This window comes from Brachypodium distachyon, chromosome 3, assembly GCF_000005505.3.
Source record: "Brachypodium distachyon strain Bd21 chromosome 3, Brachypodium_distachyon_v3.0, whole genome shotgun sequence".
NCBI classification, from domain to species: Eukaryota; Viridiplantae; Streptophyta; class Magnoliopsida; order Poales; family Poaceae; genus Brachypodium; species Brachypodium distachyon.
Genome location: NC_016133.3, coordinates 42,352,983 through 42,374,960, shown reverse-complemented (window position 1 = coordinate 42,374,960; position 21,978 = coordinate 42,352,983). Strand labels below are relative to the sequence as shown.

Sequence of the window (21,978 nt, the reverse complement as noted above, 5' to 3'; positions counted from 1 at the left end):
ACTCATGACAACTTATACACAAAGGCTAAAACACAATCTTCTAGACATAGAAAAAGGTAATCACAAAGAACATATCCTAGCATGCTACAAAAATCAACAATTGTTGATTCTTCCACAGAATCAACTGGTCCTGTACTTAATTTAATTGGATTTGTTCTTAAGTGCACGCGCTTCTCCATGGACACCTCCTCCTGCAGAGTTTCGAGCTCTAAGGCCCAAGACCGGCTGACTTCTTGCTTCCACAAGCTCTGCCTTGCATTTTCATGCTCCTGTAGCTCCACGACTTCTTGCCTCCATTTCTTTCAAAAAACTGAATCAATATAGGTAATCCAATGAGCAAAAAAAGAGACAGAATAAAATGCATTATCATGTCTGTATATGTGGGAATACCATGAATCAATTCTGACATGAACCAGATAACTAATGTTGAAAAGTATGTTAAGGAATAAAGGCTATGTCATATATAAAACTAAGATTAAAAAAATTAGGCTTCCAACTTAGATAAGGACTAATCCGTTGAATGTGTCAATATTATCCTATCTGCTTATAATGCAGATGTGAGAAACAATTAATCGAACATCGAACATATTACCATATGGGTGTAACATCTGATAGGTTTAGGCCAACAGAGGGGGCTAGATCCCTTTCTTATGGATCCATGGACCAACAGAAGGAATGAGATGAACCAAACCTCCCGATTTTTCAACTTCAATCCCATATCCATAGGTTTGTCCTGAAGCACCTTTATCTCTGAACTTATAAAACTGATCTCTAACTACCAGAGAAGCCAAAAGAACTGCAATATGATTTAGTACAATGAAGTTAACTGGTTAACACAAATTGTTTGCCATGAAGTTCTGATTAAATGATAAATAATGAATGACCAATAACTCTAAAAATATGGAGCCACTTAAATATAATCATGGAAACTGTAGCATGGATCACATAAATAAAAAGTAAAACACTTGAATTAAGCATAGATTACAGTATACGTAACTTCCAACTTCCAAGCATGCATGGTTTCATTCATGTTAAGCTTGTACCGTGGACACCTTACATGAAAAAGGTAGCACATATATAGGTAAGGTAATTGGTAAATTTGTCCTCATAGTTGAAAGAGAGTGTTGTGATTGTGAAGCATAAGATGGCATCATCGAGTTATGCTGATGCTACAAAATTTTCATCTTCAATAAATGCTTCTATGATCTTCTCACCGGGAGTCCTTTGCGTGAACTGTTAAAATGTGCATAACAATGCAGTTAAAAACCGGTCTCATGAAATTTTCCATGTCAATAAATAGCTCGCTTTGTCCATGTCATCTAATTTTCTTAGTGGAAAGACAATAAATTATGGTCGCACCAAGATGAATGAACTATAACTTTGGGGCATAGGAGTTCGTTCAAAAAGAGAACCAAGATAATCTACAGAAGAATTTTGCCGTTCCTGCTATAGACAATATAAAGGGCAACAATATGAGCAGAAACTTATCTCAATTGGCTAGGTGGTGCGCAAGATACTTACATCACCTAGACATGTTTCTTCAACTGTCTGACGCTTCGAGCGTTTTTGTATGTCCCTGAACTTCTATTTGCAATATATTCCTTCCATCATAATCCTATTGAGTTGCAATATGAGAAACAGTATGAGCAGAAACTTAATATATATAGACAATATAAAGAGCAACAATATGAGCAGAAACTTAATAATCTACTAAATTCAAAATTAACCTTGCATTGAGGAGGTGTAATTAAAAGGAGAAACCATAGGAAGTTTTCCATAGACAAGCAAACAATCATTCATATATAAAGTACACTACACTTATTCTAAAAAATAAAAGAGCTCTGCCCCATGGTAATCTTGTATAGACATTTCATCAATCATCTTGCCGGACAGGAAACTATCACATATAGTCAGTGACAAAGAGATCGGCCACTTTAATCCTCTGCTCCTTCTCCTATCCACGTTACCTAGGAAGTACTGAGGTTTGGGCGAGGGATTGGTTTCCTTTTGCGCGAATCAGAGTACTCGGAGGAATTTGGTGGTCCTGCGTTGGGGGTGATTGCCGATGGTGACTCACCGGACATCACCGCATCCGGTGGCCACAGCAACCAACCGCCACCAAATTTCGTCAACGCCTGAACGCCCCGGCCGGAAGCGCCATGAGATCAGCCACCGATCGAACAGGACCTCCGAACAGATACAGACAGCGGCGCCAAATCGAGCCACGAACAGCACTTGTTGGAGAAACCACCGCCGCCACAAGAAACGCTACGAAGGCTGACCCTTCCTCCCGGAGACAAGCTTTTATAGGCCAAGATACAATCGATAAAGAATGAAGGGAGGAAGAAGAAGCAAAATCGGACAGGGATGGAAGACTGTGGAAGATGGAATCGTGTTGGGATGGAAGATTGTCGAAGACAGGAAGTCGGTGGAAGAAAGAACAACAAGCCGTCGCCGTGACTCCGTGAGGCGTCCATCGATTACCCGGCTGATAGCGGGTCTACTGCCAGATGCATCACACCGTCGGTCCATAGGCTGACAATGGGACCAGAACAAACGATCCCCACGCGCTAAAAGAACCCAGAAAACGGAGCGCTGCCGTGGCTTGCTCGGGAGGCGCAAAATAGTTTAGAATTATTACAACTGTAGCCTGAAAGCGACTTGTGGTTCGTTCCTAGGGCAAAAAATTCACCGGCTTTAGGATTTGAATCTTATAGACGCGTGTTTCTTTTCGTGTGCGACGGATGAGCGCGCGCGCACACACACAAAGATGTCAATTCCCGTGCTTGCAAAATCAAATATTTGAAGGTACATTTGGAGGAAATTAATGAAGGACAGCACATGACTCAAGTGAGGAGATCGATGATGCAAAATAGCAGACGAGTTCATACTCAAAAGACGAAGACCATAATTAGGTGCTGATGATCGATCGATTAACTTGAAAATATTGAAAATCCAACCGGTAAACTTTGGTTCTCATTTCTCACCGAGGATAACCACAATGTATACCTGTCTACCCAATTGGCTAATCCCTTTGTGCATCGCGGATTTTTTTAGAGGTAGCCGTCTAGCCGGTCGATCGAGAGGTAGCCCGTACGTCACCTGGCCCAGTCAAAATTAAGATGTGGGGATTGTTCATCGTGCTCTTTCTCTTCCACTTTATTTACCTATCATTAGGAAGTCAGATGAAGATGGAACTCGGGTGGTTAGATGATGTCAGTGAGACATGTTGCAACTTGCAACGAGTTTCTTTAGGCACGTCCGGCTTAATGGATATGCTCACAACCTAGCTTGCGGTCTAGTTATAATGGTTTGACTCTTGACATCGGATACCTGAATCTTGATGACATCAAGGGTGGACAAAAAACGCGGGAAAACAAAAAGAGGAAACTAAAAGTGGTGTAGTTGGATTCAAGCAGAGGTTGCCATATGCCCTAGTAGAGTTTTGCGCGTTAAAAGCTTTACAGGTGGCATTAATTATATACGACAAATGTTATGATCTGAAGAGTCAAATAGCTCCAAACGGTCGTAAAGTTCGAGTGCATTGAAACCTAACCAATAATCCAACTAGAACCGCGAAGATTTAACGGTATCAATGCGGCGAGGTAAAGTAGAGTGCAATAGTTTTAATGAACAATATATCATATATATTCTCCACATCTTTGTGATATTCACAAGAGACCCCCCCGCTATCTAGATCATTGAAAACAGACACAGTAACATATATACTCTCTCCGTCCAACAAAAAAAGTCTCAACTTTGACTAAATTTGAATGCATCTATACACTAAGTCATGTTTAGATACCTCCAAATTTTAACAAACTTGAGACATCTTTTGTTGGACGGAGAGAGTATAGGAAATAATCCATGATGAAATAATGAGAAAACCACAATTACATGGCCCATGTATAATTACACCCCAAAATATCGATTATAATGAGAACTCAAATATATTGAATGGGTTCATACTTAAAAAAAGAAGAAGCAAACATAATTTACTGCCTGTCATCCAGATAATCTATAGCCTCTCAGTACAGAGCTGGATGCATTTATGGGGTAGATTTGTGTCAGAATGGGGGAGTACACAATAGACCCTCCTTTTCATTTTCAAATTTTGAAGGTGCAAAACTGGACCAGAACTGGTCGTTCCGGCCTCGGCCCATTTATCTCCTCGTGTTTCGGCCCATGAATGAATCCCCCGAGAAAGCAGATGTACTGTTGAAAAAAACACACACTAACCAAGCAGATGTTTCTCGAATCTTCTCTGTCTCTTTGATCATTGTTGTTACTCGGTGTTTCTGAGGTAGAATTCTCACAAGGTACGTACACCGGTACACATGGATGCTGGATCAAAGTCCTGCTGCCCCACGATCCCTAAACCTTGCCGATCGAGTCTCAGAATTGGGGATTGTTCATCATGCTCTGTTCCGTTCTTCCAGCTTACACTTTTACAGGAGGTCCGACGAACGGAGCTTCTGTTGTTTATCTCAGTCGCAGGTGCTACCTATCGAGCTTGACGAGCGCGTGTATGCACGAACCAATTCATAGATTTGACTCCAAAAAGCAAACAAAATACACCGTACAGTACAAGCTGACGCTGCAGCAGTACCGGCATCGTCAGATCAAGGGGATTATTCAGATCCCTTTCAAACTGTCTACTGAAAAAAAAAGAGAAGAGCAGAGATCAAATTCGCGCCGGGGTTCACCACGACCACGTCACCGGCCTCGCCTGCCCGACTGCCGGCAGCGGCATGGCGGGCTGCTGCTGCTGCGGCCAGCGGTACAGGCTGCTCCAGCCTCCCTCGCGGCAGCCTGCTGGCGGCCCGAATGTCTGGGCCGTCTGATGTTGATGGCCTGGATTGTCTTCTTCTTCCTCGATGTCCATCGCCGCTGCTCCCTCGGCATCTTCCTCTTCCGACGTCTCCGCGGCCGCCATGGACGACGACGAGGCCTGATCCGTCGATGCTGATGGCGCGGGCGCGGAGGACCAAGGGACCACGGCCAGGGCTGCGGCGTTGGCGGAGTCGTCTTCCTGCGCGCAGCCGGAGCCGGACAGCAGCGCCCGCACCGTCCGGCCGTCCGCCTCCCGCAGCATGTCGCGGACCCAATCGGGCGCCGCCCACGGCCGGAGCCGCCTCCACAGTCCGACGATGCCGTGCCCGCCGTCAGAGGACGCGGCGCCGGCCTGGGGCTCGTACAGCACCACCGCCTTCTCCCCGCCCGCGGCCACGGGCGCCGGCATCTGCTCCGTCTCTAATTCCTCCCCCATCATGGCGTCGTCGCCATGACCCGCCCCGACGCTCACGGCTGGCGCGTCGAGATCGGCGCTCTCCAGTCGCCTAATCTTGGTCGCCCGGCACGAGAGAGGGACGCCGCCGTCGCCGTCCCAGTCGCCGGCGGAGCACGCGAACAAGCCCGGCTCCTCCGCGCCCTTCCTCTTCGTCGCCATGCCGACGCCGGCGCCGGCCGCGGGGGCGACGTACTCCATGAGCACCACCATCACGAATTAACTCGCGACCAAGCTCCTAGCTTAGCTCGAATGCCTGCTGGCCCGGCCGCTTAATCAAATCAAGCTGCCACCGATGATCCAATCCCTCTGCTCCTGCTGCTTTGCTTGCTGGTACTGATGAATCCTCTCTGTGATTGTGGTCGTACTGAGGGGGTGTGCAATGGCGGGAGATATATGAGCTCGATGGGGAGAGTGGTGGAATCTGGAGTGGGACAGGTGGAGGGAGCCAGAAGGGTGGAGAAGGTTCGATTCCAGCTCCGGAAAACTCTGGAATCTCCCTCTCCTTTTCTTCTTTCTCTTCCTGCTAGGTGGAGATGGACCAAAATGCCCCTGGTATTTCCCAGGACATGTGTACTGGTCAAATGCTATGTTCTTACAGCCACGTGATATCGTGTGCAAATCAAACCTGCTCAAATTGATATACTCCCTCCGACTGGGTCTCAAATTTGTCCAAATACGAATGTATCTATGTGTAAAAATGTCTAGATACATGTAATATTTTGACATTCAAGAGTTTTCATAAGAATTGAAATTTTGGAATAGGAATCCTTATTATTTTTTCTATGTTGGTCATTTGATTTGTAGAATGAAATCCTGTAAAAAAATTCCTAAAGGATTCATTTGTACTATATATTTTTACATCCACTTCAACCTCTTGAAGAAATTATTTGATACAGTCAAACAAACTTTGGTGTAAACAAAATCCTATAGAATCGAAGTGGACATGACATTGCAATCCTCTGTTTCCTATTCCTCTAATGTTTCAATCCCGTGAATCAAATAGACCCTCATGAATCTGTGATTAAGTTGTGCATGCATGCAAGCAAGAGAACCACGGTCCCATCCACGCAAGACCATTTAGCTCCGCCACACGAACTTCCGTACCTTCTAGGAATAGCTAGCTCAAAGGATGCAGGGGCGAAAATTAAAGAGAGGAAATTTGTATTGCCAGCATTAGCAGCATTTTAATATTGTATCCTTTTTGTTCATTATGAACATCGATCACATCGTTTTTGTTCCTTCATTTGGTATATGTTGCCACGATTCATGGTTATACCATCACTCCTGTCCTACTCATGCATGAATCATTTTACGTCTTCTGGATCTATGCGTGTGCAACGACGTACCATAGCGATAAGTGCAACGACCCAGGCCCTAGGGCTCACTCATCACAAGCTGGGCCCCAAGGCCTATGTTTTATGAGAGTTGAGAGTTCCATGATAAATATTGTCCAAGCATAATGGTTTATGAATCCTTCTTTTGATTTTGTCCTGGGCCCATCCCACAAAAATAAAAATGGACGACGATGCCTTAAACAAACTGATGGTGCATTTGCTAAGACGGCAAGCCGAGCCGCGGCACAGCCAGTGCAGTTTGCCGCGATGAACATGGCGTGTTCCAGCGGGCGTCGGTGGTGTTTGTGGAGAACCAGATTGATCCACACCAACCTTGGAAGCTTTCTCCGTGGCGGAAGGTCCTCAAGTCCAACGTGTACAGAGTTGCGTCGGACTGACTAGCGTGCGGTGGTCATCGAAATTAACAAGGGCAACAAGGTGATTACGTCCACTTGGCATGATCTTGTCGGACATTGCTACACGTACGTGGGGAGGTGCTCCAAGCGAGCACTATCGGTCACGAACAAACGTGATTGAAGCAAACAGAGAGGCCCATACTCTCTTTATCGCAGATCGTCATCTGTGTTTGTGAACCTCTGTATTCCAGTGTGTTGGATCAACTCTTGGATCAATAAAGCTTCGTCTGCTCATGTATCTTTTCGACTTATAAAGTTTGGAGTTGTTGGTCGTCAATTCAGTTTATTACAACCAACACTAGCAACAAAAAAAATTGTTTCGTCAATTCAACCTCTTCTCACCACTAGCAAGTTGGGCCATGCAAATCCACGAGTAGGAAATATTAACATTGCGAATAAAGATTGGAGTTGTTGGTCATCAATTCGCTTTAAAACAAAAAAGTCAACACTCCCTCTCTCCAACCTCTTCCTGCTACATGTGCTCTTCAATCTTCACGAGGTTGGATTCATAGTTCAAATCCAGCAAAGTTAAACGTCAGTCTTTAATGACATTGGTCCATAGTTTTTTTTTTTTTTTTGACTTGGGCTACCCTCATTTTTCATTGCATGCAACGAAAACAACATATAGTCTTTTACAGTGACAGCAAACTGACCAACAGCAGAGGGAAATAGGGGCAGAAGCCAAAACTTAAATCAACAGGACACCCACTGCTCTAGAGCCGGCTCGGCCCCTTCGCTATGGACGAAAACTTGCTACTACCATGTCAAAAGAGGAACGCCAAAACCGACACCCCCCGGGGGGAGGGGGCCGGCTCACAGTGCAAGGCAACATTTTAAGAAAGTATATTACATGATCCACCTACCGAATCAGCATGCTGGCACAACAGCAAAGTTTGTGTCTCCTCACGTACAATAGGAGAGCTCAGTAAGAGGGTAGTACTTCAGACTTCAAGTGGCAGTAAAACAGCTCAATTTGGAGATAGAAATTAACAGGGCTTACACACACGTACGTACGGCAGCTCATTTGGAGTTTCCTTTTCTGCTTAAGCACGATCCGGCCGAAGCTGTTCCAAAAGTGCCTAACCAGTGCGGCAAACGGCTGGACGACACACGGTAGTACCAGCTGCACGACACGCCCCTCCAAGTGGACGGTGAGCGCCGCAAGGCGACACTCCCGGCCCGCCGGCCCCGGACCCACCGGCCATCGTCTCTTCCTTTCTCTCCCTCCCTCCCTCTGAAAAAAAAGTGAGGCGAGCGAGAGCGCGCGCAGGAATGGACGGACGCGGCGCAATCCATCGAGCCCCACACAGTCACACTACCACGCACGCACTCCAGTCACGCTCCCGGCTCCACCAACAGAAGCGCGGATCCCCTGATAAATAATCGCACTTCTCTTCCTTCCTCCTCCCGAAAATCCATCGTCCTCCACCGATCGATCACCGGGGTTCGGTTCCCCCCCGCGCGACGATGCACATGGCGATGACGATAGCGGCTCAGGTCCCCTGCCTCTGCGCGCGCCCCGCGTCCCTCGCCGGGCCGCGCCTGCGCGGCGCGGCGCGGCGGCGACCCAATGCGAGGACGGCGCGTGGCGGGGCTCGGAAGGGGGTCGGGGCAGTCCGTGCCGCGGCGTTGGAGGCGCAGCCGTTGGTGGAGGAAGGCGAGGATGAGGATGAGGAGGCGTTGGTGGAGGTGGAGAGGCACGCGCTGGGCGGCGCGTGCAGGGTGCTCGCCGGAATGCCCGGGCCGCTCGGTGCCACCGCGCTCGCCGGCGGGGTCAACTTCGCCGTCTACTCGGGCGGCGCCACGGCCGCCGCGCTCTGCCTCTTCACGCCCGACGACCTCAAGGCGGTCAGCAAAGCTCCCCTCCCCACGGAACAGAATCCAGCAATGCCCTGCCCGCCCCTCTTTGGCCTGCCGTTTTCAGTTTCCTGTGTTGTTGGTGCAGGATAGGGTGACCGAGGAGGTGCCACTCGACCCCGAGGCCAACCGGACGGGGAACGTCTGGCACGTCTTCCTCGAAGGCGGCCACCTCCACGACATGCTCTACGGGTACAGGTTCGACGGCGCCTTCGCCCCTCACTGCGGCCAGCGCTTCGACGCCTCCGCTGTCGTGGTGGATCCTTATGCCAAGGTAGCGCATCAGCTTTGCTTTGCGTTGCTCTGCTTGATGGTGTGTACAGAGAAATCGACTGAGATGGGTCTTATTTACTCCATGTTTTTGTGTTGCTGTAGGCAGTGGTGAGCCGAGGAGAATACGGTGTTCCGGCGCCTGGCGGTGAATGCTGGCCTCAGATGGCTGGCATGATCCCTCTCCCATATAGTACGGTATGCCTGAATTACTCAAACATATTTATCAGTTGCATTTGTTTCTTCTTTTCTCTCACTTTCCCCTCTTTCTTCCTCTTATACACCATCACAGTACTTGAGAAGGTCATGATTAAAAGTACCGATGTCATTATACATCTCCAGCTGTTTGCTAAAGAACTATTTCTATTCTGTTTGCTAGTGGAAATGAAGTGAAACGAGATCTGCTAATTTTTTATTGCTGTCTTAGTTGCTTAATTGAAAATGCAGTAAAAGGGTTTGCATCTGCAGTTTGATTGGCAAGGCGACCTACCTCTCAGATATCCTCAGAAGGACCTTGTAATCTATGAGATGCATTTACGTGGATTCACAAAGCATGATTCAAGCAATGTAAAACATCCCGGAACTTTCATTGGGGCTGTGTCGAAGCTCGATTATTTGAAGGTACAGTTGGTACTTGTTAACTACTGATTCCAATAATTTGTTTGATTACAAAATGTTATGTGTTTTCACTTGCAGTTTGTTTAGATGTGTCTAAATATGCCCCATTGTATAACTTAATCATGACCAACTATGCTTTACCAGATCAGCTTAACAACTCTATACTATTTACATGAACACTATGCTCATTAGTTTGGTGTCTACTTCGTTCTTTTATGAGTGGTCATTAAATGTACGGGTCAAGTTAATACTGGCAATTTTAGTCTTTAGTTGTATGTGTATTCTTAGTTTGATATTGGAACATTCTCTCCACAGGAGCTTGGAGTTAATTGTGTAGAGCTAATGCCCTGCCATGAGTTCAACGAGCTGGAGTACTTCACCTCCTCTTCGAAGTATGCAAACTTGATTTCAGTATTACCCTACCAGCAGTGTTCAATGAGAGTATACAATCATACATGTCCTATGCCTGCAGAACTGAATTTATTCAAAATATTACTTTTCATTTTTCAAGTCACTGAACTGTTTTACTATTTTAAACCCAAGGTGTTTCTGTACATACTATTGATACCAGTTGCTTGTAATGACTGCCATATATTGTAAGTACCTAAGCTAGATTTTATCTTCGAGACATAAAACCATAATTGAGATCGGTCGCACCAAGCCAAGTTACAGTTGAATAGTTGATAGCTCAAAAATTAACTCTTGCATGCTATTGTCTTGTCATCTCCAGAATTGCTAATAAGGATTTGTTCTGTGTGCTTTTACATTTTTATTGAGGGTTCTAATTCGCCCTCACTATTCCTGTGAACCATGTGTATGTGCTTTTACTTGATTATGATTAGCATATTTCTCACTGGAAACACAAACTCCAATTTGTCATACTTTTCGGATAAACTGCTCGCTATCTTACCAGGATGAATTTCTGGGGATATTCTACCATAAACTTCTTTTCACCAATGACGAGATATGCATCAGGTGGGATAAACAACTGTGGGCGTGATGCCATAAATGAATTCAAAACTTTTGTAAGAGAGGCTCACAAACGGGGCATTGAGGTAACAATTTTGTAAGAGTCAATATAAGTTAATGCTTATCTAGTAGCCGCACCCTTTTTGACATACAATTTTGATGCCAAGATGTATTACTGTTAGGTGATCCTGGATGTCGTCTTCAACCATACAGCTGAGGGTAACGAGAATGGTCCAATATTATCATTTAGGGGGATTGATAATAGTACATACTATATGCTTGCACCTAAGGTGAGAGATATTGCTTGTTATGTGATTGTTCTTTCATATGTAGATTCAGTTTGGTGCAAACTAAAAATTTGAATGTCATTTTTTCATGGGGTCCCTTTGTTCATGCAGGGAGAGTTTTATAACTATTCTGGCTGTGGGAATACCTTCAACTGTAATCATCCTGTGGTCCGTGAATTTATTGTAGATTGTTTGAGGTATCAGTTCTCACTGATTGTCATTTGGATAAAGGATTAATTGGCAAGCTTGCAGTGGTTAATCTTTTGATCACCAACATATTATATCCTTAAATACTACAAGTGCTAATGTTTCGGTGCGTATAGATTTGGCAGCTTGTAAATTGTACGCTTTCAAATAAAAGGGTGGAATCTATTATACCGATCTCATCAAATTTAGTATGTTTACAGATAAACAAAGAAAGAAAAGGAACAGTTACATTGCTTGGAATAAGTTTGAATCTTCTGCCAAGTGATATTCCATCAGACATTTAGTGCATACCATGTTGGTGTATTCTATATCTACTAGTTAAGACAGACTCTTCATTGAATACTAATTACATTTGTTTTGCAGGTACTGGGTGACGGAAATGCATGTTGATGGTTTTCGTTTTGATCTTGCATCTATAATGACCAGAGGTTCCAGGTAAACTTCTGTTTATTTTTTGTTTGTCTCTTGTCTTTTCAGAAGATTCTTAAAATGATATTTCTTTTACAAGTCTCTGGGATCCTGTTAATGTGTATGGAGACCAAATAGAAGGTGACATGATTACAACAGGGACACCTCTTGTGACTCCACCACTTATTGACATGATCAGCAATGACCCAATTCTTGGAGGTGTCAAGGTGCTTCATTTGACCATGATCATCTATGTATATTCAATTGTTTCACTAATGTTAATTTTCCATTTCCTAATTTTGATAAGAAATTCATTTTCACGGCAAATAATTATCATTACCTGCTGCTCTTGAGTAATCACTGGATGCCTTTTTTCTTGTACAATATTAACTACACACTAGATATGTAAAGTAGTACTCCCTCCGTTCCTAAGTTCTTGTCGTGGTTTTAGTTCAAATTTGTACTAAAATCACGACAAGAATTTAGGAACGGAGGGAGTATATATCGATTAGCATACTTAAGATATCATTGTGCTCCTTGGAAGCCCCTCTTACTCCCTTTCCTCATTGCAATTATAGCTCATTGCTGAAGCATGGGATGCAGGAGGTCTCTATCAAGTAGGACAATTTCCTCACTGGAATGTTTGGTCAGAATGGAATGGGAAGGTAATAAGAACTGTGTAGTGTGTACCTTCACCAATTTAATGTATGATTTGCTAAGTATAATGACTTTTTATTTTAAAAAATGTGAAATGGAAGTTGTAATTTATGTTCGAGACATATCAATGGAAACTAGTGCGTTGTCTGGCTAAACTTCAAAGAGCATGAACAAATTATCATGCATCCATAAATGTACAAGAAATATAACACATGAACTAAATGGTGAAGTGTGTGACAAATAAGTTACTGGATGCGCCTATTCTTTGGGTGTCAATTCAACAAAAAATGTTGGAAACTTGATAAATGTCTCCTGGAAATCATCTCTATATATCTTTCATAAGTTGTCATATTCCAAAATACAATCTGGCCCCGCATAAATTTTCTTCAAGGAATTAATTACGCTGGGCTTGTTGCAAATTTCAATTCAAAGAAATAAATGCATTTTCAAACAAAATCTCCCTAATAAGCATAGCTGGAAGATGTTTCTTTAGTACTTGGAATGGCTCAATGCCAGGGTTGCTCCTAAGATGGCAGATGCTTTAAGCAAGTGCTTGGATGGCATTTAGTTTGCTATCTTTTGTAGCTTTATTTGAGGTTGCTGTAGTGATTTTTATTTTGGATCCTCTTTTATGGAACCCGGTTATATTTGATATATGTACACCTCAGTATGGCCTTGACTATTGTTTCCATTAAAAACAGCATTACTGACTACATTGGCTGTGCCTTTGGTTTTTAATGAGGGCATGGAAAACTGAAATCCGTAGGAAACACTAAGATATTAAGCTTGTGTATATGAGTTTAATGATGCTGGAGTTTTGTGAAAGACATATGATTATGTGCACCATCTTCAGTTAAACCAACGTCTGGCACATACATTTCCCACTTTACCTCTGTACTAGGTGTTTCATCGAAGTACTATCCAGTACTGACTTTTCTATAGCTAGTTCATCAAAGTACTGACCTGTGTGGTTGTTTCTCAGTACCGGGACATTGTGCGTCAATTCATCAAAGGAACGGATGGATTTGCTGGTGGTTTTGCTGAATGCCTTTGTGGAAGTCCACACCTATACCAGGTATGTTCTGCCAATACGTTTAATGGATCCAGTGCAATTTTACCTTCTTTTTCTAAATACACCACGTTCATACAAATACACATATAAGTATGAAATGATCATCTTATTACGTATCTGCATTCATGTTAGAAGTACAAAACACTACTCTTGATTAAACTTCCTTCTTTCTTTAAAGAAAACTGAAATGGTTTCATACCCAACCCTGGCATAATAAAAGCATCAGTGCAAACCATGTATATCTATAAGAAAAATGCCAAATCTTCATCTGTTTAATAATCCAATCCGTCTCCGCAACATTTCTGTTCGGTTTGCATATAAATCTAATCAGTAACTTGGTATTGGTCATTACAATTTTTGGTGGATTAACCAGGCAGGAGGAAGGAAACCTTGGCACAGTATCAACTTTGTATGTGCACATGATGGATTTACATTGGCTGATTTGGTGACGTATAATAACAAGTATAATATACCAAATGGTGAGAACAACAGAGATGGAGAAAATCACAATCTTAGCTGGAATTGTGGGGAGGTAATTCTGAACCCTCGTATTTTTGTATATTTCTTGCTTTACCTGTAGTCAATTTGCTGACAAATGTTGTTGTACGGTTTTCTGAATAGCTGAACAATTAGGACAATATGGGGACCCTACCAGATGTCATTGTTCATAGAATTGTATTTTCTAGAGTGAACTCACCTTTTATTTTGTACGTGAGACGATATGGCTAAAATATTGATACAGCTGGTCAGTGGTACAGACAGGGGAAAACCATGAGCGTGATCAATTGAATTTGATGAAGACCTCAGCTATACAAATGATTCTGAAACCACATCATGTTCTTTAGTTTGCAATAAATTTTATATGGAAACTGCCAGGTTGCTTCAGAATCATGTACGACAACACATACTTACAGTTTAATCTGAAACATACAGGAAGGAGAATTCGCAAGATTGTCAGTCAGAAGATTGAGGAAGAGGCAAATGCGTAATTTCTTTGTTTGTCTCATGGTTTCTCAAGTAAGACTTATTATCTGATGTGTTCAAAATTTTGAAATTGATTGTTTTTCACAAAGGACAACCAATGGCCTATTTTTGTTCGCTTGCAAGCACCTCAGTTTTAGTTGTCTTTGTAGTTCTCTACAAGACCTCATGATGTTAAATGATTTTCCCTTAAAATTCACCCTCTTCTGCACCTCCTAAATTATTTCGTTTTCCCAATTTGTAGGGAGTTCCGATGTTCTGCATGGGCGATGAATACGGACATACAAAAGGAGGCAACAACAACACATACTGCCATGACCATTATGTCAGTCCAGTGTGGTCATGTATATTTCTGAAGAGCTATCTTTAAATCCTTATGTTCACCCATTCTCTTTCTTAGGTCAATTATTTCCGCTGGGATAAAAAAGAGCAATCCTCTGACTTGCACCGATTCTGCTGCCTCATGACCAAATTCCGAAAGTAACTACTGTTTCAAAATAAATTCAATGTGGAACCACTGGAAATCCCTCCAAATGCTAAATGAGGGAGGTCGTTTACAGCTTATATCAAGCTAACATTGTCTACTTCTGTTCTTTTGGTTTACACCGCAGAGAGTGTGAATGTCTTGCCCTCGAGGACTTCCCAACGGCCCAACGGTTGCAATGGCATGGTCATGAGCCTGGGAAGCCTGACTGGTCTGAGACAAGCCGTTTCGTCGCCTTTTCCATGGTACAAACATAATTTTCTCACATTTCACCGAAGTTGTTTGAATTTCCTTTTTGTGCCCAAAGTAAACTATGGTGAGATTTTATGAAGTAATGATGTGCCTCTGTGCATTACGACAGAAGGACGAAACAAAAGGCGAGATCTATGTGGCTTTCAACGCCAGCCACTTGCCGACCGTTGTCGCACTCCCGGAGCGCACAGGGTGCCGGTGGGAACCGGTGGTCGACACAGGCAAGCCAGCACCGTACGACTTCCTCACCGACGACCTACCTCACCGCGCTTTCAGCATCCACCAGTTCTCCCACTTCCTCAGCTCTAGTCTCTACCCCATGCTCAGCTACTCTTCCATCATCCTTGTATCGCGCCCCGATGTCTAAGAGAAAATGTACAGTAGAGAATATATATGTAAATAGCCCTTTTGCATATCATCAAAGATGTGCAAGTGCTCTAATTGCCAGTGATCACCAGGGCCTAGTCTGTGTATCAATTGTGATAACAGAAATAAAGGGAGAACAATGGCACAAGCTGTGCCTTTGGCATATAATTTCCGTTCGTTTGTGTTCGTGATTTCTCTGTGTGATTGATCCTTGGGCGAAGCTAACAATCTGATCAACCCACGGATACATTTTTTAAAACTGCATAGAGCCGGCAACAAGTAGGTTGGTTTTTCCTGTCGTCCAAGCCAGGAGAAGAACATTCATCGGCAATGTAGAACAGAAGAAGAAGAAGGAAAAAAGAAGCATGGAGGAGCTTTCTGGTTCAATCTACATGGACGAAAGATAAATAAACTGCTGCACATATATATGCCTCCGTTGGATCACGTGTCGGCGGTCTCCGGGAACGTGATGCACCTGTAGACCCTGCACCTCGCGCACAGGATGTACCCTGCCTGCAACGGAAACACCATACACCGGTCGTTGCATCATTCACCGGTGCCGGCGCTGAGGAAGAAGACGGCGGCGCGGCGGAGGTGAAGGTTAATAGAGAAGAAGACTCACGGCTTTGCAGGTGGGGCAGCGGCGGTAGATCCTTGGGCTGCTCTCCGACTTGACGTTGTTCTTCTTCCCTTTGCAGAAGCCGCACAGCAGCCACCCGGCGCCGCCGCACTCCTGGCACTCTACTACACCTTCTTCCTTGGGACAAATTAAACCACACGTGATTGGGTAAGCAACTAATCACTCGAGCTCCCTCCATGGATCGCTTCCAGGATTGAGGGATGCTGAAGTACTAACCTCCATGGCTGCCTCAATCTCCGGCGGTGCCTCCGCCGCCGTGGCCGCGGCGAGCTCCCTGGGGACAGAGACGCAGCCGATCCTCCTCGGATGCCGGTGCCGGGCCGTTGACATGGTCGGCGGCGACGGCGACGGGCGGTGGCACCAGCGGTTCAGGCTCGCCGCGCTGCAGCTACACCATTGCACCGCCGCCATCCCTGGCCTCTAACCTTTCCTAGTTTCCTTGCTTCCCCAGCTTCGCCTCAGCACCGTTCCCTCCGGATAAAACTGGCGAGGGAGAAAGCAAAGGCCCTGACACCCCGGCCCCACGGGAGTCCACGTCGGATCGCTGCCTCCACAAGTCAAATGCGGTCAATGGTTTCTGACATCCGAGCCCACACAGATTCTTCTACTTTGCTGATTCTACAAGGCGTCCGAACTCTGAAGTCAACATCTTCCGGCTGCTGAACGCCAGATCTCGCCGCCGCGTCCTCTCCGCGACTCCATGCCGTCGTTGCGCCACCACATTGTTCTCCTCGCTGCGGCACTTACCTTCGTCGCGGCAGCCGCCGGAGGCGGAGGAGAAGAAGAGCGGGCGGCGGCCTGCGACGAGGCGTCCTGGCCGCAGGAGGCGAACCTCCGGCCGGACCGGCTGACGGTGCTCCTGAGCGGGTACTCGGAGCGGCGGCTCCCGCTCCTCCGCCCCATCGCCGCCTCCTACGCCTCCCACCCTCTGGTCCTCGCCGTCGTCATCCTCTGGTGCAACCCCTCCACCCCATCCTCCCTCCTCCGCCGCCTCCATCCATTCCCCCCCTCCATCTCCCTCCACCGCACATCCTCGCCCTCCCTCAACGCCCGCTTCCTCCCGCTCCGCTCCGTCATCCGCACCGCCGCCGTCGCCGTCGCCGACGACGACTTGCTCCCCGACGCCGCCGCCATCTCCTTCGCCTTCGCCACCTGGCAGCAACACCAACACCACAACCAGTCGTCCCGGCTCGTGGGCCTCTTCCCGCGGTCCCACCACCTGGACCTGGCCCAGGCCCGGTGGGCCTACACCGCGGCCTCGGCATCTTCTACGTCTTCTTCTTCCCCGCTGCGCTACTCCATCGTGCTCACCAAGTTCATGCTCCTCTCGCCCGCCCTCCTCCGCCGCTACTCCTGCTCCCCCGACCTCGCCGCCGCGCGCGCCGTGGTGGACCGGGAGCGCAACTGCGAGGACATCCTCATGAACTTCGTCGCCGCCGAGGCATCCGGGGAGGGCCCCGTGCTCGTCGAGGCCGGCAGCGTCAGGGACTGGGGCGACCCGAGGAACGACGACGACGATGCCGATGCGATGAAGGGCGTGGGGCTGAGCGGGCAGGCGGGGATGGCGCATTGGGAGAAGAGAGGGGGATGCATCACGGAGTTCCACCGGCTGCTGGGGAGGATGCCGCTGAGGTATAGCTACGGGAAGGTGGTGCCGGCCGGCGGCGGAAGCGAGCAGGGGCTCTGCAGCAAACACGGCCGCCTAGTCCCCTGCGACGACCAGAGACAGTGAAGCCAGAACTCCTCCAAGACAGCGTGCTAAATGAACTCTGTAATCTGAATTTGATTTTTGATTTATGAGCACGTTTTGTTTTGGGACGAGAATTCTCTCAGAATTGTGGGCGTGTTTGGCGGTTGCTGGGCTCCTCTGCGTCCCGTTGTGCCGGGAGGTTGAAACCTGACCGTACGATCTCCATCGGACGGCTGATGTTGACGATGGGCTCCGCTGTTGTCGAATACAAATCTTCGGCCCCGGACAGACCAGTAGACCACTCCTCCCGACATTGCCGGAAGTGGGCGTTCGTTCGTGGGCGCGCCTGCCTTTGCTGCCTCTGGAGAACGAGGACGAACGACGATGCAGCCGCGTGGGCGTGGCGAGAGGATGTCGGCGGCGGTGAAGAAGGGGCCGTGGACGGCGGAGGAGGACGAGGTGCTGCGGCGGCACGTCCGGGAGCACGGCGCCTGCGAGTGGAGCTCCATCCGGTCCCGCGGCCTCCTCCCCCGCACCGGCAAGTCCTGCCGCCTCCGCTGGGTCAACAAGCTCCGCCCAAACCTCAAGACGTGCGTGCATTGCTTGATTGCTTCCATGGCGTCCTCTGCTTCTGCTCTGCTTCCTTCCGCTGGATGATGATGATCATCAATGTCTTTTGTGTTTGGTTGTGGATTATTTATAGGGGTTGCAAGTTCTCGGCGGAGGAGGAGCGGGTGGTGATCGAGCTGCAGGCGCAGTTCGGGAACAAGTGGGCGAGGATCGCCACGTACCTGCCGGGCAGGACGGACAATGATGTCAAGAACTTCTGGAGCACGCGCCAGAAGCGCCTCGCCAGGATCCTCAGGGCGCCGCTGCGCCCGCGCACCAGGAGGTCCGCCGCCGCCGCCAAGCGGCAGATCCGCGCCGGCGGCAGCGGCGCTGTTTCTTCTTCTTCCCCTTCCACTGCCGCGGCGCCATCACATTCGCAGGAGTTGCTGCCGACAGGCCAGGCTTCCGAGGTGACTCTGTTTCTTCTGAACCAGGACTACACACACAGCAGTCTCCATGTTTCTGAACTTGCTTTTGTTTGCACTTTAATGGAGAGGCCTTTTGTTTTTGTTAACTGAAGCATTGCACATTTCCAGCCTCTGTACCAGGTTCAGGATCACCGTCCCTGCTTCGACATGATCCCCTTCCACGAGCCGACGATGCACGATCACCACATCATCGGCCAGAGTTGGAGCCAAGAACCGCCGCCGCTCACTCAATGCGCCGACGCCGGCAAGCAGAATGGCGAGGTGAGTCTACTCTGTTGCATGCCTCCTCCGGTTCTCCCAAGAAAAAAAACAGTCGTTGCTTCTGAACTACTAATAGACAGCAATCACCTTATTGAGCGTAAAAATGAATATCTTGTGCCATATAGACTCACCTACTTTTCTTATGAAAGTGTACGTGCTTATGGTGTACTCCCTCCGTCCCAGACAGAGGGAGTCGACAGATTTTTTCTCTCAAGTTTCCAAAATTTTACAAGTGTCACATGTTTGAATTACGTGCTGTGCCTGTGTGTGAAACTGAAGCCTCACACACTTTCAGTATCTATGCCAGGTTCAGGTTCGGGAGCGTCCCTGCTTCCCCACGATCCCTTTCCAACAGCCACCGCCGTTGCCGACGACGCGCCACTACATCATCGGTCAGAGCAGTCAAGAACCGCCGTCGCCGCCGCCGATGGCCAACCCTCGGTGCGCCGACACGTCATTATTGTTCCCAGGACTGCTTGGCCCCGGACCCGTCCCACCGTCTCCGGTCGCCGGGTTCGCATCCGCCACAGGAATATGCGGCAGCTCGTCCTACGGTGCCGCCCCTCCAGCTCTTTCTTTCCACCACCCGCTGTCCTTCCTCTGCGCCGGTGACCCCACGCCGATGGTCGATCCGGCCGCCACACTTGCGGGCAATGGCGGCGTCCCCTACTTGGAGCCGAAACCGGAGCAGGCGCAGCAGCCGCCTCCTCTCGGGTTCTTTGGGCTGGAGGAGGAATACGTTGACGAGTATGGTCTCCTCGGCGGGTTGGTGCGGCGGGACACGATTTTCGATGACCTTGCACCAGAGATGTTTGACTTCTTTGAGCTCTCGCCATCGCCGCCGCCGCCGTCCACTGGTTTGTAGATCGATGCCACTGACTCATGACTGGAGCATCCGGATGACTAATAATGCGTTGAGTCTGACGTGCACCCTAGCTTATTATAGCATCCACTAATCTGAAATGCTGCTCCGTTGTTGTTTCATTGTGCAATTGTAACATTATTTTTGTGCTCATATAGATGGCTAGCTGGGTATCCTGAGCAGTACTAGAAGGAATTATGTTAACATGTGTATGTGTTTGATCGAGTTCATATATACTGCATTGTGGTTGATTAATGCCTACTGTAATTTCGGGACACATCTCTTCGTCTGATGTTTACTAGCCTTCTCACACCAAAAAATTCAAAAGAACAAAAATCAAAGGTAATTTTTTTTGTCTGTACTAATGTGCGTAGAAAGACATTCTCTCTTTCCAGCGCAAAAAATATCAAAGTTCTTTGATAAGGTACTTATACTGTAATTTGACACAATAAACCGTAGGGGAAACCCCTATAGTATAATTGTGAGCACCAGGAATTGAACCCTGGTGCAATTCCACCACCACACCAAGAGATGTTTCTCCTCTCTCTTTTTATATTGCTGCCATACGTGTCAGTTTCTTTCCCTACAAATTGGACGTCAATATTTTTGTTGGATGTTTAGATATTCGGAACCCAAACTTGATATTGAGGTTGAATGCCAAATCGTGCTTGGATAGTCAAAATGATGAACTGGAATTGCATGATGATTACATTGTTCTGTACATATGCTAGATGTATATTCGTGTAACATTTTCATAATATAAAAGGACAAGAATATGTTGGAAAAATCTGCACAACAATCATAATTCTGACCACAAGAGAACAATATTTTTAAAATATGGCAACCACAACACATAATAGAAAGTGGCATGCATAATCCATCAAAATGGACACATCAGCATAATAAGAAGTCGCAAACTTAACATCTTGCCACATCACATAGTCTCATACGGCAATAGAAGAACAATACATACAATGAATTTTTCAATCAATATAATCTGTCTCCTGTCCTTTCTTTTGTTTTCTTCAGTTACGTAAAAAACCAAGCCTAATTGTTCTCCATTTTGCAACTACAATATAGACCAATTTTTATTAGCATGGAATCCAATTCAACAATAAATGGAGGTGCGGGGGGGGGGGGGGGGGGCTCTTGCCCTCTTGCCATGATGCCGTGTGTTTCTATTGATCCAAACGGAGAAACCTAAATTTGTTGTTATACTGCAATCAAAACGAGACCGATTCCATCAGTATACGTCGATATCTATCGTTGGATCTTCCTGAATGAGTGGTCCCTGTTTATTCTCTTTTATTACACATGAGGAAAGAAAATGTTGGTTTATACGTTCAATAATTTTCAGGTTTGTCAAATCGCTTGTGGGTTTCCAGATTCTCTAGGGCCCTTTCAAGCTCATTATCCAAGTCGCCATCTTACATCACTGCAATGACGCTGGGGTAGGGGACTACTTCGCCTACTCCTTCGTTGTTGCTGAGTGGGTGCGTACTCTTGTTTCCTGCATTGTTCTACTTATTAAGTTATTTTTGCCAAACTGATGTAAACTGGTTAATACTATCATGAACACACAGGTCATCGCAGTCACCCAGTGGAGCTCAGCCTCTGGGGCGTGGGGCGTCACCGTAGACCCGCGCTTCAGCTACGCAGGCACGCACGAGAGGCTATGCCAGAGGTACGTGGTCTCCTCAGGGCTTGCATTTCTCCTTGCTATCATTAGCGTCGCTAACACGACCGAGCTCGTGTGGGCCCGGATGTCACACGCACAACACGTTCTTGACATTATCGGCCAGTAGGGGGTAGCCGGGTATGATAGCTTGCGAGTTCTGGACTTCTTGGTCATGAACATGTAACTGTGTTCTAATAATGGCAAAACCTTGACCCGTGTGTGCAAATGTGATTCTTGCTTTAGATCAATTTTATTAGCATAGCATCCAATTCAACAATAAAGGCGTCGGGGCCCTTTCTTATTGTCTGTACCACGTAGCTTGTTTCTGCTACCATGATGCCG

General features: G+C 46.8%; 5 protein-coding genes across 6 annotated transcripts; 3 read left to right on the top strand and 2 right to left on the bottom strand.

Moving 5' to 3' along the window:
- Nucleotides 1-4,067: 4,067 nt before the first annotated feature.
- LOC100846009 lies at nucleotides 4,068-5,719 on the bottom strand. Its single transcript, XM_003572347.4, has one exon. The coding sequence runs from the start codon at nucleotides 5,498-5,500 to the stop codon at nucleotides 4,703-4,705; it is 798 nt and encodes a 265-aa protein (XP_003572395.1). The 5' UTR covers nucleotides 5,501-5,719; the 3' UTR covers nucleotides 4,068-4,702.
- A 2,625-nt stretch (nucleotides 5,720-8,344) lies between these two features.
- On the top strand, nucleotides 8,345-15,636 carry LOC100845703 (isoamylase 1, chloroplastic). The gene is made up of 18 exons (XM_003572346.4): nucleotides 8,345-8,888; nucleotides 8,986-9,171; nucleotides 9,273-9,365; nucleotides 9,636-9,788; nucleotides 10,101-10,177; nucleotides 10,699-10,840; nucleotides 10,937-11,044; nucleotides 11,153-11,238; nucleotides 11,612-11,683; nucleotides 11,757-11,883; nucleotides 12,235-12,321; nucleotides 13,296-13,388; nucleotides 13,759-13,917; nucleotides 14,319-14,402; nucleotides 14,611-14,691; nucleotides 14,767-14,846; nucleotides 14,978-15,095; nucleotides 15,212-15,636. The coding sequence occupies exons 1-18, from the start codon at nucleotides 8,508-8,510 to the stop codon at nucleotides 15,467-15,469; spliced, it is 2,385 nt and encodes a 794-aa protein (XP_003572394.2). The 5' UTR covers nucleotides 8,345-8,507; the 3' UTR covers nucleotides 15,470-15,636.
- LOC100830128 lies at nucleotides 15,637-16,587 on the bottom strand. 2 transcript variants are annotated; one of them, XM_010237010.3, is made up of 3 exons: nucleotides 16,325-16,587; nucleotides 16,091-16,225; nucleotides 15,637-15,977 (listed from the first exon to the last, which is right to left on the bottom strand). In XM_010237010.3, the coding sequence occupies exons 1-3, from the start codon at nucleotides 16,517-16,519 to the stop codon at nucleotides 15,852-15,854; spliced, it is 456 nt and encodes a 151-aa protein (XP_010235312.1). In that variant the 5' UTR covers nucleotides 16,520-16,587; the 3' UTR covers nucleotides 15,637-15,851. The 2 variants fall into 2 exon arrangements, with proteins under 2 accessions (XP_010235312.1, XP_003574777.1); XM_003574729.4 differs by having other exon boundaries at nucleotides 15,647-15,981; nucleotides 16,325-16,584.
- Nucleotides 16,588-16,645: 58 nt separating this feature from the next.
- Nucleotides 16,646-17,926, top strand: LOC100845403 (glycosyltransferase family protein 64 C3). Its single transcript, XM_014900555.2, has one exon. It carries the CDS (start codon nucleotides 16,809-16,811, stop codon nucleotides 17,838-17,840), a length of 1,032 nt encoding a protein of 343 aa, XP_014756041.1. The 5' UTR covers nucleotides 16,646-16,808; the 3' UTR covers nucleotides 17,841-17,926.
- Nucleotides 17,927-18,080: 154 nt separating this feature from the next.
- LOC112271777 (transcription factor MYB80-like) lies at nucleotides 18,081-20,207 on the top strand. The gene is made up of 4 exons (XM_024461847.1): nucleotides 18,081-18,388; nucleotides 18,502-18,817; nucleotides 18,944-19,096; nucleotides 19,392-20,207. The coding sequence occupies exons 1-4, from the start codon at nucleotides 18,183-18,185 to the stop codon at nucleotides 19,959-19,961; spliced, it is 1,245 nt and encodes a 414-aa protein (XP_024317615.1). The 5' UTR covers nucleotides 18,081-18,182; the 3' UTR covers nucleotides 19,962-20,207.
- The last annotated feature ends 1,771 nt before the right edge of the window (nucleotides 20,208-21,978 follow it).

Excerpts from the sequence above, each read along its gene's own strand:
- LOC100846009 (XM_003572347.4), bottom strand. The coding sequence starts at position 5,500 with ATGGTGGTGCTCATGGAGTACGTCGCCCCCGCGGCCGGCGCCGGCGTC.
- LOC100845703 (XM_003572346.4), top strand. The coding sequence starts at position 8,508 with ATGCACATGGCGATGACGATAGCGGCTCAGGTCCCCTGCCTCTGCGCG. Across the intron at positions 9,172-9,272 it reads TGGTGGATCCTTATGCCAAG|GCAGTGGTGAGCCGAGGAGA; the intron begins GTAGCGCATCAG and ends GTGTTGCTGTAG. Across the intron at positions 9,366-9,635 it reads TCCCTCTCCCATATAGTACG|TTTGATTGGCAAGGCGACCT; the intron begins GTATGCCTGAAT and ends TTGCATCTGCAG.
- LOC100830128 (XM_010237010.3), bottom strand. The coding sequence starts at position 16,519 with ATGGCGGCGGTGCAATGGTGTAGCTGCAGCGCGGCGAGCCTGAACCGC. Across the intron at positions 16,226-16,324 it reads AGATTGAGGCAGCCATGGAG|GAAGAAGGTGTAGTAGAGTG; the intron begins GTTAGTACTTCA and ends ATTTGTCCCAAG. Across the intron at positions 15,978-16,090 it reads GCTGCCCCACCTGCAAAGCC|GGTACATCCTGTGCGCGAGG; the intron begins GTGAGTCTTCTT and ends CGTTGCAGGCAG.
- LOC100845403 (XM_014900555.2), top strand. The coding sequence starts at position 16,809 with ATGCCGTCGTTGCGCCACCACATTGTTCTCCTCGCTGCGGCACTTACC.
- LOC112271777 (XM_024461847.1), top strand. The coding sequence starts at position 18,183 with ATGCAGCCGCGTGGGCGTGGCGAGAGGATGTCGGCGGCGGTGAAGAAG. Across the intron at positions 18,389-18,501 it reads CTCCGCCCAAACCTCAAGAC|GGGTTGCAAGTTCTCGGCGG; the intron begins GTGCGTGCATTG and ends GATTATTTATAG. Across the intron at positions 18,818-18,943 it reads CGACAGGCCAGGCTTCCGAG|CCTCTGTACCAGGTTCAGGA; the intron begins GTGACTCTGTTT and ends GCACATTTCCAG.